At 52.9% G+C, this 15,789-nt stretch overlaps 1 protein-coding gene and 1 long non-coding RNA gene across 2 annotated transcripts in view; one reads left to right on the plus strand and one right to left on the minus strand.

Moving 5' to 3' along the window:
• The window catches only part of CASP9 (caspase 9), a 37,073-nt gene extending 25,146 nt beyond the window's left edge, over nucleotides 1-11,927 (plus strand). Inside the window, exon 9 of the mRNA XM_019461466.2 lies at nucleotides 11,594-11,927. Within this exon, the coding sequence (XP_019317011.2) occupies nucleotides 11,594-11,629 (36 nt within the window). The 3' untranslated portion in view covers nucleotides 11,630-11,927. The remainder of the gene's footprint in view (nucleotides 1-11,593) is intronic.
• Nucleotides 1,162-9,243, minus strand: LOC128775902 (uncharacterized). Its single transcript, XR_008420865.1, has 3 exons — nucleotides 9,123-9,243; nucleotides 7,321-7,414; nucleotides 1,162-1,812 (listed from the first exon to the last, which is right to left on the minus strand). It is a non-coding gene; the product is annotated as an uncharacterized LOC128775902 (long non-coding RNA).
• Nucleotides 11,928-15,789: the final 3,862 nt, after the last annotated feature.

Raw genomic sequence — 15,789 nt, forward strand, 5'->3', positions numbered from 1 at the left:
AAGAGGCGGAGCCCAGAGAGAGAGTTGACTGTTCCCTCCCCGGTTTCATTTCTGATCTAGCCCCAGCTGGCACCATGGAACCCCCTTCCTCGGCTGGGCCGATTGTGAATCTTCCTTCTGGGGGGGCTACCAGGGACTGGATCAAACCCCGAGATTCCGTTTAAGTCCCCGGTGGAGCTGGGAGCCCCAGATTCCTCCGAGCCCTTTCATGGGGCTTCTCAGAAGAGAAAGGGCGAATAGGTTTTGTCTTGCGACGTGCGCCCGGATGGATTAGTCAGGGCTGCCCGGCCGGCTGTGCTAATAAGGGTTCTGAAGCTCGGTCCAAACTTGGGGATGGCTGCCCTGGCCATGTACTTTCTGCATTCGGTTTGGGAAGACAGCAGGAAGTGCTCAGATCAAAAACCCGTCGGCTTCTACTCTTGACTCTCCCTCCCACCTTGAGATGTGCTGCCATCCACCCCTCTGTGTCACTCTCTTGCCCCGGGGAGCCTTTAGCGGTCGGCACTTGGTGTTTCCCACGATGGCCGTGAGATCTCGCATCCCGTAGACGCCGTGGCAATGTGATGTTGACGCTCCGTCCGCTGAGAGCTGGGGTCTGGGTTCCTTCCCCCTGGAGAGGGAGGCCCGTGGGGCGGGGCCGGTGATACCGTGTGAAGAAGTAGAAATTCTTTTCTCTGGACATTCCTCTTCTCCAAGTCTCTGAGCCACACAGAGAGGCCACGCATCGGGGGTCCGGACAACAGTCCCAGCTGACGCCCCTCCCCGCCCCCGCAGGTGCGGGAGGAAACCTTCCAGATGATGCAGTCCAGCCACCACCGTGTGTCTGTCACCTCGCGAGAGATCCAGCGTGAGAACCACCCACTTGAGCGCATTCAGCTTTCAGTCCTGAAGTTCGTGGGTGATTTGTTATGCGGCAATAGGTAACAGGAAGAGTGACAGGTAGGACACCAGTAGGACAGATAGTAGATGCCCTCAGTGCTGACGACCTTCTCGGTTCTGACGCACGTGCTTAGCCATCTGTCCCATAATGTCACTTCGGATAACCGCTATCGCCACGGGGCTGCTCCGCTCACTGGCCCCAGGACCACTGTCCCTGCTGTGACCAGTCCCTGGTCTTGGCAGTTCTCCCCTCGCCACCCCCCCATCTCCTTCCTCCCCATCCTTGACATATGCTGTGTCATTTCATAGCTTTCCAGTGTCTTGTCTGTGTGCGTCTCATCCAGTTGACAAGCCCCTTGAGGGTAGGGGCCGCCAGGCTGCCTCAGGGACCCCCTGTGCCCTCTGTGAGCCGTCATCAGTGCTGGATCGCAGGAGGCTGACTGGATGAAGGAACGCTGAGGGTTACGGCCACAGGGCGTCCTCCTGCTCTCTGTGGGTCTGTAATGAGGCGTCTTCTGGAAGATTTGGCAGCGTGAGCTCTCTGGGCAGCCGTTCAGGAGTGGCATCTTGGGTTGCAGAAGTGGTTCTGTGTGTGGATAAATTATGCAGATTTGAAGTCCTGGCTGGGATGCTTCTTGTTCAAGCCCCTTCTGGAACTGCAGACCCGCTCTTTGGACGGGGAGAGGAGGGCTAACAGGGCATCTCTGGGTTCCGGGAAGGTGATGGGGAAGCAGGGAAAAGGGAAGATAACTGTCTGGGGCGCCTGGGTGGCTCTGTCAGTTAAGCGTCCGATTTCAGCTCAGGTCGTGATCTCCCGGTCCGTGGGTTTGAGCCCCACGTCGGACTCTGTGCTGACAGCTCGGAGCCTGGAGCCTGCTTCGAATTCTGGGTCTCCCTCTCTCTCTGCTCCTCCCCCGTTCGTGCTCTCTTTCTCTCTCGGAAAAATAAATAAAAATTAAAAAAAAATTAAGATCAGGCCCTCTGCCAGGTACATCACACCTCATTTAATGCTCCTTTCTAGATCTGTAACTTTGGGCAAGTTCTTGAACCTCTCTAGGTCACGGTTTCCTCATGTGTGAACGGGGGATAATAAAAGTACCTCTCGCCCAAGGCCGCTGTGCAGAATAACTAAGCTCATTTACCAGCTGGGGGAAACATTTAGCACAGGGCCTGGCACATAGTAGGTGCTCGCTCAACAGATATTTGTGGAACGAAGGCGTGAGTAAACCTGTAATAGCTCTGGATTTTGTTTAGCGCCACCTGGATCTCAGGATTAGTGGTCACAAAGGAAGCCTGATGGTCCAGCAAATGTCCCCTGGCCCTACTCTGTGCCCCTCCCCGGGTTAGGGGCTAGAGATTCAGGGGTGAGGCAGGCACGCCCAGCCCTTGCAAAGTCTCTGACGTGCCTCGATGGGGCCTGCACCGTGACAGTGGGAAAGGGCAGGGGTGAGTGGCCGATTCTGCCCAAATTCTCTCTTGGGCAGAGGACCCTCCTCTCCCCACTTGCTGGGGCCGTTCTCCGCTCTCTCCACGGCTCAGACACGTCCCGCCGCACTTACACACCTTTCCTGCACTATGATTGCACCAAGCACTGGCTTCCGCGTGTGGCTTCTGTCACGTGCCGGGCCGCTTTCCGTGTGCTTTAGTCCCTGATCCTCGTAACATCCCTGCTGTCACCCCCATTTTATCGAAGAGGAAACTGGGGCACAGAGAAGCCGAGGAACTCACGCGGGCCACCCGGTCATTATCCGTCCGTAAGGCACCGGGCTCCACGAACCCACCCCTAACCGCTACCCCGCACTGCCTCACAGCCACACGTAGCTCCCCGCGCGCTGGCGGGTGACTGGTGTTTCTCCCTGCGTCCAGCACCCAGAGTCCAGTGCCCAGCACGGCACACGGTCCGTGGGGGCCAGCGAAGGTGCCAGGTGAACAGAGGGTGGTCTGCGCTTATCTAAGAGGAGAGGTGGGCGGGGGGCCGTTGCCATTTCCCTGCGGGGCGGGGGATACCTCCTGGGAGGCGTTGGAGGGCTCAGAGACCCTAGTTACCCCAGGATGTCCCTGCAGGGTATCCGGGACTCTTTGAAAATGTGAAAGGCCTTGTTGGGAGGGGTCAGCGGGTGGGCAAGGCAGGAGGGAGTGTGTCCTACTCCACTGACAGCTGTGGGGCCCGCAGACCCTTCCCTGTGTCCCCAGGTCTTGGCATGGAAGACCACCATCAGTGAGTGCCCCGGGTGAGCGGGGGACCTGCAGGCTTAGCGGGCAGGAGGCTCAGGTGGCTCTGATGGTCTTTGCCTCTCCCTCCCCTGGTTCACAGCCCCACCTCCACCCCAGGTGTCTTTGGGGCTGGCTGTGCCTCTCAGGGCACAAAGCTTCTTCCCCCTCCCTGCAGGAGAAGCAAAGGAGGGCATGGGGTTGCACCCACTGCCTCCCGCCGGAACCGTGCCCCCCCCCCCCCCCGCCCCGCTCCCCTCCAGCCTCTCCTCCGAATCTGCACCCCTGCCAAGCTAACCTGCAAGGGCACTGGAAGGGACCCTTCGTGGAACTGGTTGCGGTTCCAGTCCTTGTACACCGTGAGCTTGGGGACCTTGACACCAGTGAGCTGCGTTCATCAGCGGAAAGACTGCACCTGCCCAGCTCCATGGGGAGGGCCCGGAGGAGCCGGGGAGAAAGCCCCCGCCCCGCCAGCTGGAGGGTCGGCTCCCATAGTCCTTTGCTCTCTCCGTCCCCCCCGCCCCGCCCCCACCATGGTTAGGGACACTTCAGAGGCCTGGCTCTGGACAATGTTGGGATGGGCCCAAGTAAGCCTGGGAATTTTTCTTCCCCAGGGACAATGAGTTCATTACAGCATAATAATTAGAACTACATAATAATTATAACCACATCATAGTAACTATAAAGCATACTAGAAAATAAAAGTTATAACATAAACTCATGGATTGGGCACAAAGAAAATAGGAGTCATTTGCCCTCACGGGCATTTTCTAATTGAATCTCCTACCCCTCATTTTTATTTTTTTTAAAGTTTATTTATTTTGAGAGAGAGAGAGAGAGAAAGAGAGAGGGAGGGAGAGGCAGAGAGAGAGGGAATCCCAAGCAGGCTCTGCATTGTCAGCGCAGAGCCTGATGCGGGGCTTGAACTCACGGAACCGTGAGATCGTGATCTGATTTGAAACCGAGAGTCGGGCCCCTAACCGACTGAGCCACTCAGGTGCCCCTCTCACTCCACCCTTCCTTTTTAGAGGGGCAACTGAGGCTGAGAGAGGAGTAAGGGGTCCAGAGTCTCTCAGCTAGTTACTGAGAATCCAGAACTAGAAGCCAGGACCCCTGACTCCCGGCCTCTATTCCTTCCCCACCACCTCATTGAGCTCAAAGACTAGGTGGGCAGTGGGAGAGTCCCACTGATGCCAGATAAGCAGAGGTCATTAGGGAGGAAGGAGGACAGGTGAACAATGAATGTCACAGAGACTTTGCTTTCCCTTGTGGGTCTTTATGACGTTAACCGCTCACTTTCACTGAGCACTTACTAAGTGCTGGCCCTTTAACTCATCATCTCATTTAATCCACGCTAAATTCTATTGTCTGCTGTGTGTTTTTCGTTTGTTTGTTTGTTTTTTGTTTTTGCCAGTGACGGCATTGAGGCTTGGAGAAGTCATTCAAGTCGCTCATGGGAACCCAGTTCTAGATCTGGAGGCCACATCTAGCACCCCTACGAGGACAGGACATGGGTCTCCTCCTTACACCCCCTCACTGCCCTGCCCAGGTTCCAGCTTGCGGAGACTGGTGTGCTGGCTGGCGGGGCGAGCGGGCTGGGGTCTGGGGACCAACGGTCACCTGATGCAGCCGGCAGCTGTCAGGCCCCAGCTGTTGGCCGCCAGAGACCCTGTGCAGGTGCAATGGCAGCTGTGCTGCAGGGACACCTGGTCCGGCAGCCACGGGGGGGGGGGGGCCTCTCAGCTCTTCAGAGTCTCATCCCCGAGAGCAGGGCTGGGGTAAGGTGAGCAAGGCACCTGCCTCAAGTGCAAGATTTAAGGGAGCACCAAGAAACTCAGGAATCGGGGAAATGACATTCTAATGCAATATTGAAAAAATGTTTTCTCTGGAAAATGGAGCTCATCACGCCTACGGTGCAGGGCTCTCGGGATGATTAGTAACCAAAGCTCATGCTTTGTCTGATAGTTGGAACACTGGCCACGAACCAGACGCTGTTCTGAGTTCAGAAGGCCGTTAGATACCTAGCACTTTATTTTCAAGTGCCTGGTAGATTGTGAACTAGGGCCACAATCTTGGGTGAGTGTAGACTAGAGAGGTCTCTCAGAAATCGCAGGGCCAAAGTTATAGTAATCCCGGCTTTGTTTAAAATTTTGATTATTTTGTTCAATGTGAGTTATTTTTGCATCAAGTTTGATTTAAAAATTGCATTAAGATACTATTCATTTGGCGTCTGAGTCACGTGGCGTCCCCTTAAATCTTGTCCCAAAGTGGGGGCGCCTGGGTGGCTCAGTCGGTGGAGCGTCCGACTTCGGCTCAGGTCATGGTCTCGAGGTTTGCGAGTTCGAGCCCCGCGTCGGGCTCTGTGCTGACAGCTCGGAGCCTGGAGCCCGCTTCGGATTCTGTGTCTCCCTCTCTCTCTGCCCCTCCCCAGCTCACGCTCTGTGTCTCTCTCTCAAAAATAAATTTTAAAAAAAGCGTAAAAATTTTTTTTAATAAAAAAATATCTCGCCGCAAAGTAAATGTCTTGCTTGCCTCATCCTAGTCCCCACCCTGCTGGACCTGCCCACCCACCCCAGTAAAAACAAAAAGATCTCCCAGGGAAGCAGAAGCAGGGAATGAAGACTCTTCCAGGACTGTCCCAAGGCAAGGATACGTTTGCGCGAGAGAGCGGCACCAAATGGCCCAGAGGGTGGGGCAATATTTTCTTGGGCAGCACTGGTTGGCTGTGCACAGAGGTGACCTCTGTGGGGAGAGTGGATGGCTCCTCTCCCAACTTTCCAGAGAAAAATTACCGCGGGAGGCTGAGAAAAGCAGGAGAGCTGGCACAAGCCACAGACCCAAGTTCTACGTTGTGAAATATTTGAAATATCCATCACCATTCTGTGAGAGAATCTCTCTCTAAAAAAATTGTCTTTTAACATTTATTTATTTTTGAGAGACAGAGTGCAAGTGGGGGGGGCGGGGCAGAGCGAGAGGGAGACACAGAATCCCAAGCGGGCTCCAGGCTCCGATGTCAGCACAGAGCCCGACGCGGGGCTCGAACTCACGAACCGCGAGATCATGACCTGAGCCGAAGTCGGAGGCTTAACCCACTGAGCCACCCAGGCGCCCCTGTGATGGAAGCTCTCTTAGTGGAGAGGCCGGCATGGAGTCTGGACACTCACCCCCTTCCGGCTTCTTTGTTCCCAAATGGCTTATGCCAGCTGTGCTCACGCTGCCAGTCTGTAAACTGATCAAGCGTGTAACCCATGAACAGGAGTTCAGAAAGTGCGTTGTGATTTATGTGGAAACTAAGTTAAACGCTTGGAAGAAACTGGATAACCGTGACCTTACAAAATTGCTACGGCATTAGGAGTCTGTGCAAAAGCTAAACGATGGGGGAAGAAAGGCCATAAAAACGTGGAAGGGCTTGTGTAGGTTGCTTCATACGTGTCTCAGAGTCATTGTGCCATTTTAAAGAAAGGGAATTATAGGTGATTTATGAGGGCAGCGGTTTATATAAGACAGTTAAGAACTCAAAGGATTGATGAACACACCTATAGTTACAAGTTTTAAATTAAAATAAAATGTTTACAGAGTATGTGTGGTTTCTAATAATTTCCCTCTGGCCAGTTTTTCACTTACTCAGTCCCAATCATGTCAGAGAAGAGAGATTTTACTATGTTTATTTATGTCAATGCCAGCCTCACATACTTCCTTTGGGATTCCTACCGCTAACACGTCTTAGTAATTTGTGTCTGTGTCGCACGCAGCGTCTTAATCTCTGTATCTTTCTATTTCCAGGTAAAGGAAACATTGACTTTCGTTGGTAATGTCAGTTTGCCTGTAGTTGAGACTTAATTTGAATAAACAGCACCGATTGGCTCCTTAAAGCAAGGGACATTTGCATAGGTGCTGTGAATGGTTCGTAGGGGAACAGTACATTTGCAAGCAAGCATGTGGTTGGTCGCCAGGGTAAGACTGCACTTGAGAATTTGTGTGCGTGGAGAGCGGAGAGGAGCAGTTCTTTCCCGGAAGCCGGAGAAGACCCCTCTCCCTCCACCTCCAAGGTTGACCAAGGCCATAGAAATCTATTAGTGACTTTTCCCATTTTGCCCTCCAAGTCCCCACTGTTCCTCATCTTTGCCAGGGCAACAGACCCCATGGCGGAGGGCAAAAGGGGTGATGTGAGGTAGGTAAGTACGGGGTGCGGGGTCGTGGGGGGGGGGAAGACGTGGAGAGCGGGTTTACTCAACTGTCAGGGCCGGGTGTCAGGCCTTACATCTTCACCTCCAACCATCCCGGGCAGTTGGGGCAGGTAAATGGGCGGCGCCCAGCTGAAATTCTAAACAGAGAAAGGGTTTTGGGTCCAGGAAGTAGTGACCCAAACAATAGAACCCACACTTGCTGCATTGCCAAAGCCTAAAGAGAAAATGCTTGTTCCGGAAGGATCCCAAGAAGCCATGGAGTCCTGCCCTTTGCTCTACTTCTTTGGAACTCCACTCCAGCTTTCTTATAACCATAGGATTGAGTCCGGTGTGGGCAGGGAGGTCCCCAAACCACCAGGGGGAGGGGACTGGGAAAGTTCCTCTGAGTGACAGGGCTTACCCCCTACCACCAGGGCAGACAGCAGTAGGCCCCTGATCATGGTGAGTCCGCAGGAGTCCTGTAAGTGTCGCTCTGCCAAGGCCCTGGTTTTATGAGTGGGCTTACAGGCCAGAGATCTACTAGGAGCACAGAAGAGGTAGATTTGCTCAAAGCCAAGTGGAAAAAAGAGCCCGTGTCCCAGTACTTTTTTCCCCCACCTGTCACCCTGGAAATACTTTGAAAAAGATGCCAGAGGTAGATATTGAAATATGGGTTCTATTTGCTTTCAAGAGATTATGCTACGTGTTAAGGAAAGAAGAAAAGTACTGGTTGTTGGTCCTCGGAGTTGTGTTTTCAAGGAAACGCTGGGCAAATAGCACTCCAGGCCGGTGGTTCTCAGCGGGGCCCGTGTTCCCAGTCAGGGGACGTGTGGCAACGGCTGGAGGCATTCTTGGTTGTCACGGCGGGGCCTAGGGCACTATTGGCATTTAGCAGGTAGACTAGAGGTGCCACTGAACATCCTACAGTGCACAGGGCCGCTCCTCAGAAGGAATTATCCTGTCCCCGATGTCCACGGTACCGAGGTTGAGGATTCCCACTCTAGGCTAGGCCCTGGCCCGTTGTGTGACCTTGCATTAGTCATGGAAGTCTCTAGGCCCAGGGCCCACCCATCTGTGAAACAGGGAGAGAAATGTGTGCTCAGTCTGTATGGCAATCTTGTGGTGGGGATTTGAAAAACACAAGGAACATGCTTCCACAAGAAAAGCACAAGATAGGTCCACACAATTGGGGTTTGGCAGAGCTCTAGCCATGGAGAGAGAGAGAGCCAGAGAGAGAGAGAGAGAGAGAGAGAGAGCTGGCAGAGGGATGGATCAAGATGTGTTTTATTGTCTGCTCCCAAGACGACAGCAGTTTGCGCCTTTTCCAATAACTTCATCTTCCAAATGGGGTCAAAGCAGGACCTTCTCAGAAAGGGGGCTGACACCCACCGAACACCACACAGACGTCCGGTGCGTTCACATGTCTCATCTCAGCTTTACAAAACCCTGCGAGAGGGTTCCATATATCAGACGAGAAAGCTGAGGTTCAGAGAGGTCATGTGACTTGCCCAAGCTCGCACAGCCTCTGAGGCAGAGTGTGAATTCCAGCCTAGGCTCATGTGTTTCCAAAGCCCCTTTACTTGATGTCCCTGGCGATGGCCTTCTGACTCTCCTCCTGGGACCGCGGGAAGCCCCTTATTTTTGGTGGGAGAAGGGTGGAGCAAATGAAGAGTTTCCTCACTCTTTCTTAGACCCTCGGTCTCCTTGTGGTCAGAGCCCGGCCCCAGGCAGGCCAGGCTCTGGTGAGACAGCCTTGCTCTGTGACCACAGCCAGAAAGGCAGAAATGAAAGTGGGCATCAGCAGTTAAGACCTGGGCTCCAGTCCTCAGTCAGATTCAAACATTATGTCTTGGACGATTCACTTACCTTCTGGGCCTGAGTTTCTTAGTTCCCCGTCCAGGCCATGTCACCGGTGACTCCTTGACCCCCTGAGCTCAGGATTGATGCCCTGACCTCCTAAACTCAGAAAACCCCTAGAAGCTTCTGCTTATCATCTTTTAGAAACGAAGAAACATTCGAGGACCACGCCTGCTGGATGAATCAGAAATTCCCCGATAGTGACCTCAGCTTCATTAGAATGTTAAAACCCCCCTCTGAATATTCATCTCAAGCCCTTACTGCTGCCGGGGCGTCCCAGCTCTGGAAACCATTCCCCAGTGATCTCCTTGTTTGTACAAATACAGTGACCTCCGCCCAGCGTAGTCTCGGTCTCTAGCTCACCAAGAAGCAGGCCGCCTTTGGTCCAGCAACAGCCTTGACTGCAGGATCGCCGTAAGGCTGAGAAAACGGGTGTGAAAGATTTCGTCATCACCCATGGGTCGTTTGAAGGTGAGGGAGGTTGGGGTGCAGAATCCTGTTGGACATCAGAACACCGGGATTCTAGTCCCAACGCTACCCCTAACTCCTATTTCTGAGGTGTCCTATTTTATTTTGAAAATCAGTGTGAGTTTGGCATTTTGCTCCACGGAGCTGTGTTTAATATAAAAATAAGGTTTGTCCTGTACGAGGTTACTGAACAAATACCAGTGTGACGCATGTTGTGGGCTTGCTGTGTGACCTTGGGTAAGTCACACAGGCTCTCTGGCCTGGGACTGCCCATCTATCAAGCAGAGAGAGGGAGAGGGACACGAGGCCAGTCTATTTCACCACGTTGCTGTGAGGAGGTAAAGGTGGCAGAGAAACTTCATCAAACAGCCTTAAGCCGGTCATTGACTGGGCCACAAAATGGAAAAGTCCAGGAGCGGTGTTAGCTTCAGGCAAAGCTGGATCCAGGACTCGGATGATGTCCCCAGGACTCGGCTTCTCTCCATCCTTCGACTCCGCCTTCCACTGGGAGGGGCCGTTCTCAGGCTCCATTGAGTGGCCTGTAACAGCTGCAGATTCTTCCTTCCACAGGCACAAGATGGTTACAGAATCTCTGGCCCAGGGTTTCTCAACCGCAGCACTATTTTGGGCAAGGATTCTTTGTTATCAGGGCTGTTCCTTGCACGGTGGGATATGTGGCAGCATCCTGGGCCCCCACCCCCTAGGGGCCAGTAGCCCCTTCCCCCAAGTCATGGCAACCAGAAATGTCTCCGCATATTGCCAAATCTACCCTGGGGGGCAAAACGACCCCTTCTTCCCCTTTCCCGATCTGCTCTCGTAGTCTCCCACCCGCTCAACCTCAAACCCAACACAGAGGTGGGTGAGAGTCTTCTTGCAGGGCTCCCCGAGAAGCCCTGGGGCTCTCTGATTGGACCGGCTTCAGGTCACATGCCCATGCCTGAACCAATTGCTGTGCTGGAGAAGGGGATGCAGTGTGTTGATTGGCCAGACCTGGAGCTCAAGTCCTGCCCCTGACATCGGGGAGCGAGGCTCCACCCAGACCGTGGGTCTGAAGAGTAGGGGAGGGGCGGCCTGGATGCCAACGTGCAGGCTTCAGGGAGAGGGGATGGAGAGGCCGGGCAGGTGGCAGTGACGTGCCACCACAGCCTGCTCTCCCCTCTGGGGCTTCAGTCCTTATTTATATGTTGTTGGGCAGCAAGGCAGTCGGTAAACTTCGCTGGGCAGGGAGATGTGGTTGTGAACTTCTCGTGGCTTTTATGACTCATGCAGAAGGATTCCTCTGAGAAGCCAAGTTCAGTGGTTAGGGCTGGGGGTTTACACCCTGGTGCTTCCCATGTAGTGACTCCATGGTTTGGATCCTTGCCGCTCAGAGAGCGGTCTGGACCATGAGCAGCAGCAGCACAGTTTAGGAGCTGGTTAGAAATGCAGATCCCCCCCCCCCCGCCTGTTCAGCATCTGTGGTTTTTTTTTTTAATTTTTATTTATTTTAATGTTTATTTTTGAGAGAGAGACAGAATGTGAGCAGAGCAGAGAGAGAGGGGGACACACAGAATTCCAAACAGGGTCCAGGCTCGGAGCAAGTCAGTGCAGAGCCGGATGTGGGCTCGAACTCACAGCCGGGAGATCATGACGTGAGCCGAAGTCAGATGCTCAACCTACTGAGCCACCCAGGCATCCCTATTTATTATTTATTTTTGAGAGAGAGAGAGAGAGAGAGAGAGAGAGAGAGCGAGAGCAGGGGAGGGGCAGAGAGAGAGGGAGACACAGAATCTGAAGCAGGCTCCAGGCTCAGAGCTGTCAGCACAGAGCCTGACGCGGGGCTCGAACCCACAAACCCATGAGATCATGACCTGAGCCGAAGTCGGTCGCTTAACGGACTGAGCCACCCAGGTGCCCCTCATCTGCAGTTTATTTAACAAGAAAGCCCAGGGGGTTCTTCTGCATGTTGAAATTTGGGAAGAACCAGGTTAGGGTAAATTTCATGGCTCTTCTTTCTCCGTTTCTTTGCCTAGCAAATAGAAATGAGAACAATTCCATCTGTCTCTTAGCGTTGTTGTTAGAATAAAAAACACCGGGAATAGTAAATGTGCACCAAAATGTTCACCCTTAAATCCTCGGACCTGCGGGCCTCAGGCATTAGGATAGCACAGAATTCTTCAAACGCTTCCATCAAAGGATCCTAGTAGATTGAGGTTGGCAGGCTTCTCCGTAAAGGACCAGATAGTAAATATTTGAGGCTTGCGGGCCATATGGTTCTCTGCTGCAACAGTCAGCCATTCTGTTGCAGCACAAAAGCAGCCATATGGCATAGCTGTGTTCCAATAAAACTTTATTTACAAAACAGAATTTGGCTTGTGGGCTCTCGTTTGTACTAGAGCAATGATTTGGGGTTTAGCACTCAGCAGTCACCGCACAGCAAAATGTCTCAGAAGTCTCATTTCTCACCCGGAAAGCTTCATCTGAATTCTGCGGCTGACTTCATAGCCAGAGCTGGGTTTATTTTGATTTAATTTGTTTTCTTCCCACCCAGGCTTCAAAGAAAATTGATGCTTCGGGGAGAGGCTTTGTGTTTATTCCCTGCCTTACGCCTTCACCCTGGTCTGCCGCCAAGTTAACCCTTGCAGACACGTGCCCCAGCCTGGTAAGGGTGAGCTTCGGGGAATTGGCCCCGAAGGCCTTCTGGGAATGAGGCCCTGTCGCCTAAGGTACAAAAGAGCGAGGGAAGATTTGCTAATAGGGCCCAGATGTGAGATCAGTAGCACTAATGACATCTATCACAAGCTTCTGTTATTTCACTGGCTTCCAACAGGGAAGGGGGGGTGGAGGCCCATTTTACAGGTGGAGAAACTGAGACTCTGAGCGATTAAAGGACCCTGCTTGTCAGTGGTGGAATTCAGACCTCTGGCCCCATGAGCGCCCTCCCTTCTGCCCTGTCGTAGTTCATGCTGTTCGTTTGCGTCAGAGGTCCTGTGGATGTGAATTGCCAACATGGGGCTGATTCCTCCCCCTCCCCTGTGTTCACGCCTTTTGCCATATCACTTTGCAGTGTCCTTCCGGGAGGAGGGGGAGAGACAGGTGAAGCCCAGCTCCCCCGGCCAGACCCAGACTAGACCAGCTTACCCATCCCAGACCCCTGGAGAGGAGTGATTCCAGCCAAAGTCATCAGGGCCACCTAACTGACCCCCGACTGACCTCAGATACGTGAACCAGAAACGCTGGTCATTGGATGCCTCGGAGGGTTTGTGGCTGGTGGTTATAAGGCATCATTACTTACCGCTAACTGATACGGTGCGTGCAAGGTGCCTGTGAACACCTGTGAGCCATAATTCGTTCAGTTTTCGGTCTATCCGGACTCACCGCCAGCTTCCCTGAGGCTGGTCAGCACACCCATGCTTCACCTGTCCTTGTCAGGGCCACTACGAGGACCCCAAGGTGGGATCCTGAAGATCTGGGGCTTAGTGGCAGAATAACATAGTTGTTACTCCCACAGGCCCTGGGGTCACACTGCCTGGGTTGAAGTCGTGGCGCCCGTTATTAGCTGTGTGGTCTTGGGAGAGTTTCTAAACCTCTCTGAGCCCTAGCGTCCTCATCTGTAAAGGGGGGATACTAATCAGGGTTGCCACGATTATTAAGAGATTGTGTTGGGTCGGTGCCTGGCACACGGACTACCCAGCACTCAGTACCCAGCGACTGCATTAGACTCACAACAGCACTCAGGGCTCATTGGCATGTGGGGCTCTCAGCCCCTAGGCCAGGGTTTCCTCTGCCCGGGGAAGAAGGTGGAGGTGGGAGGGTCAGGGCCTCGCTGCCCCCTTTCCCTCGCCTCCAACCGTACTTTTGTGACCCCTCGACAAAGCACACGAACCCTCGCGTCACCCAAGGGAGTCCTTCGTGCCCCCTCCCTTTCCTCTCCCCTGTGCTCCCACAGCGTACTCTAGATCTTGCCAGAAGGGAAGAGGGATGGCGTGGTGATTTCCTCCTGCTGCTTTAACAAAGTATCACAAATGCAGTGGCGTAAAAACACATAGAGTTACTATCTTACGGCTCGGAGGTCAGAGGTCCACAGTCAGCCTCAAGTGGGGCTGCAGCAGCACCGGGTCCATCTGGAGGCTCCAGGGGAGAACCCCTTCCCTAGCCTTTTCCACCCATCGGACCCTGACCCCCTGCTCCCGCCCTTATATCGCCTCTGCCCCGACCCTCCTGACTCTCGCTAGAGCCCTTAGGATGACATTGGGCTCACCTGGGTGACGCAGGACACGCTCCCATTCCCAAGATCCTCAAATTAATCGCACCTGCAAAATCTCTTTTGCGACACAAGGCAGCACGTCCGCAGGTTCTGGGGATCAGGCCGGACGTCTTTGGAGGGCCATTATTCTACCACAGACTGGCATTGGAGGGGACAGTGACTCTGGGCCCCGAATCTGAGAATTTTACTCTCTTACTGAACCAACAGAACTGTGGATTATATTTTTTTCATCTATTAGCTAATAACAAGTCATTTTGATAATTCAATCACATCCCCAGAAGTTTATAAAGATTTGAGACTGGGGGTGGGGGGTGGCTAGTCCACACGACACGTATGCCTAAGTAAGTACCGAATTATTCCTGAATTACTGAGCCCCTCTCTCCATCACCGCCTACGTGTTAATTTTGGACTAGCTCATTGCAGTAGCCTCTCAACTGGCCTCCTTGCCTCCCCTCTTGCCTGCTGCTGTCAGATGAACGCTTTGATGTGTGCCTCTGAACACGGCGGTCCCCTCTCTATCTATAACCTTTCTGTGGCTCTCCATTGCCCTCAGAATAAAGTTCCAACAACCTTCCACCATAACCACAAGGCTGTCCGTGAAAGGCCTTTGCTCACTTTCCAGCCCGTCTCTTGCCACTCCTTGCTTGGGGGACCAACCATCCCAATTTGCCTGGGACTGTCCCCATGTTAGCTCTGAAAGTCCCACATCCTGGAAAACTACTCCGTCACTCCATCCCTGCCCTTCACCTTAGGCTTTAGCAACACCTGCTGCTGAGAAACGTCTTCCAAGCAGCTATCGTGACGCTGCTCATCCCCTTCTCTTAGTAGGAAAGCAACCCCTTATATTATCCCCGATGGTACCAGTGAGGGGTGTGCTGAACTTCAAGTAACTGACGACCTGGTCACGGTGGTTAAAACACATGGAGGTTTATTTTTTTTCACATAAAAAGACATTCAGAGCATGGTTGCTGGCTTTGGATCTTGATGATATTGGAGCTCATAGCTGCAATTCTCTTTGCAATTCTCCATCCACAAGATGGCTGCCTCAGCTCCAGGCATCACATCCGTATTCATATTCTGGCAGGGCAGTAGAGTGTGGTGGCCAAGAGCATGGGTTCTGGAGCCCGATTACCAACATCTGGATCCTAGCCCCGTCACCTCCTGGTTAAGTCACCTTGGGAAGTCACCAGCCCTCTCTAGCCTCAATTTTCTCACCTCTAAAATACCTCATAGGGTTGTTTTGGAGATTAAGTGAGGTGATACATGTAAAACCTGTAGGACAGCTAGTGCCTGGCACATAGGAAGTGCTCAATATGTGTTAGCTTTTATTATTATAACTGCAAGGGACCTGAGGACATTTAGCATTTATAACCTCCAATATACATAAAGATGGACATAAAAGGAGTTGTCTGGGAATGAAGTTTGGGTCAAGCCACCGGCAGCATCTTCTGTATTTGGGTACCTTCTATTCAGATTTTAAGACTCAGGGGCGCCTGAGTGGCTCAGTTGGTTAAGTGTCCGACTCTTGGTTTTCGGCTCAGGTCATGATCTCGCAGTTCATGGGTTCAAGCCCCACATCGCGCTCTGTGCTGACAGCTCGGAGCCTGGAGCCTGCTTTCGATTCTGTGTCTCTCACTCTCTCTCTGCCCCTCCCCTTCTCACACTCTGTCTCTCTCAAAAAAATAAATAAACATTAAAAAAAGAAAAAAAGACTCAGCTTGGGCGTCACCACTTCCAGGAAGCTACCCTGGACTCCTCCTGCCAACTGACACTGGGTTAAGTGTCCCCTTTCTATGCTCCTGGTCTGTATTCCAACCTTCATACTTAACACCCAGTAAGTATGATCAAGAAATCTGTCTCTCGGTCTGCCTTCTGCAGAGCAGAGATCTTGTCTGAACCATCCCTGGATTCCCAGGTCTGAGCTGATGCCAGGCTGCTTGAGGGCCTCTTTGTTGAGTAGAT

The sequence above is a fragment of the Panthera pardus genome, unplaced genomic scaffold (genome assembly GCF_024362965.1).
Source record: "Panthera pardus isolate Hobbes unplaced genomic scaffold, ASM2436296v1 HiC_scaffold_11, whole genome shotgun sequence".
Classification (NCBI taxonomy): Eukaryota; Metazoa; Chordata; class Mammalia; order Carnivora; family Felidae; genus Panthera; species Panthera pardus.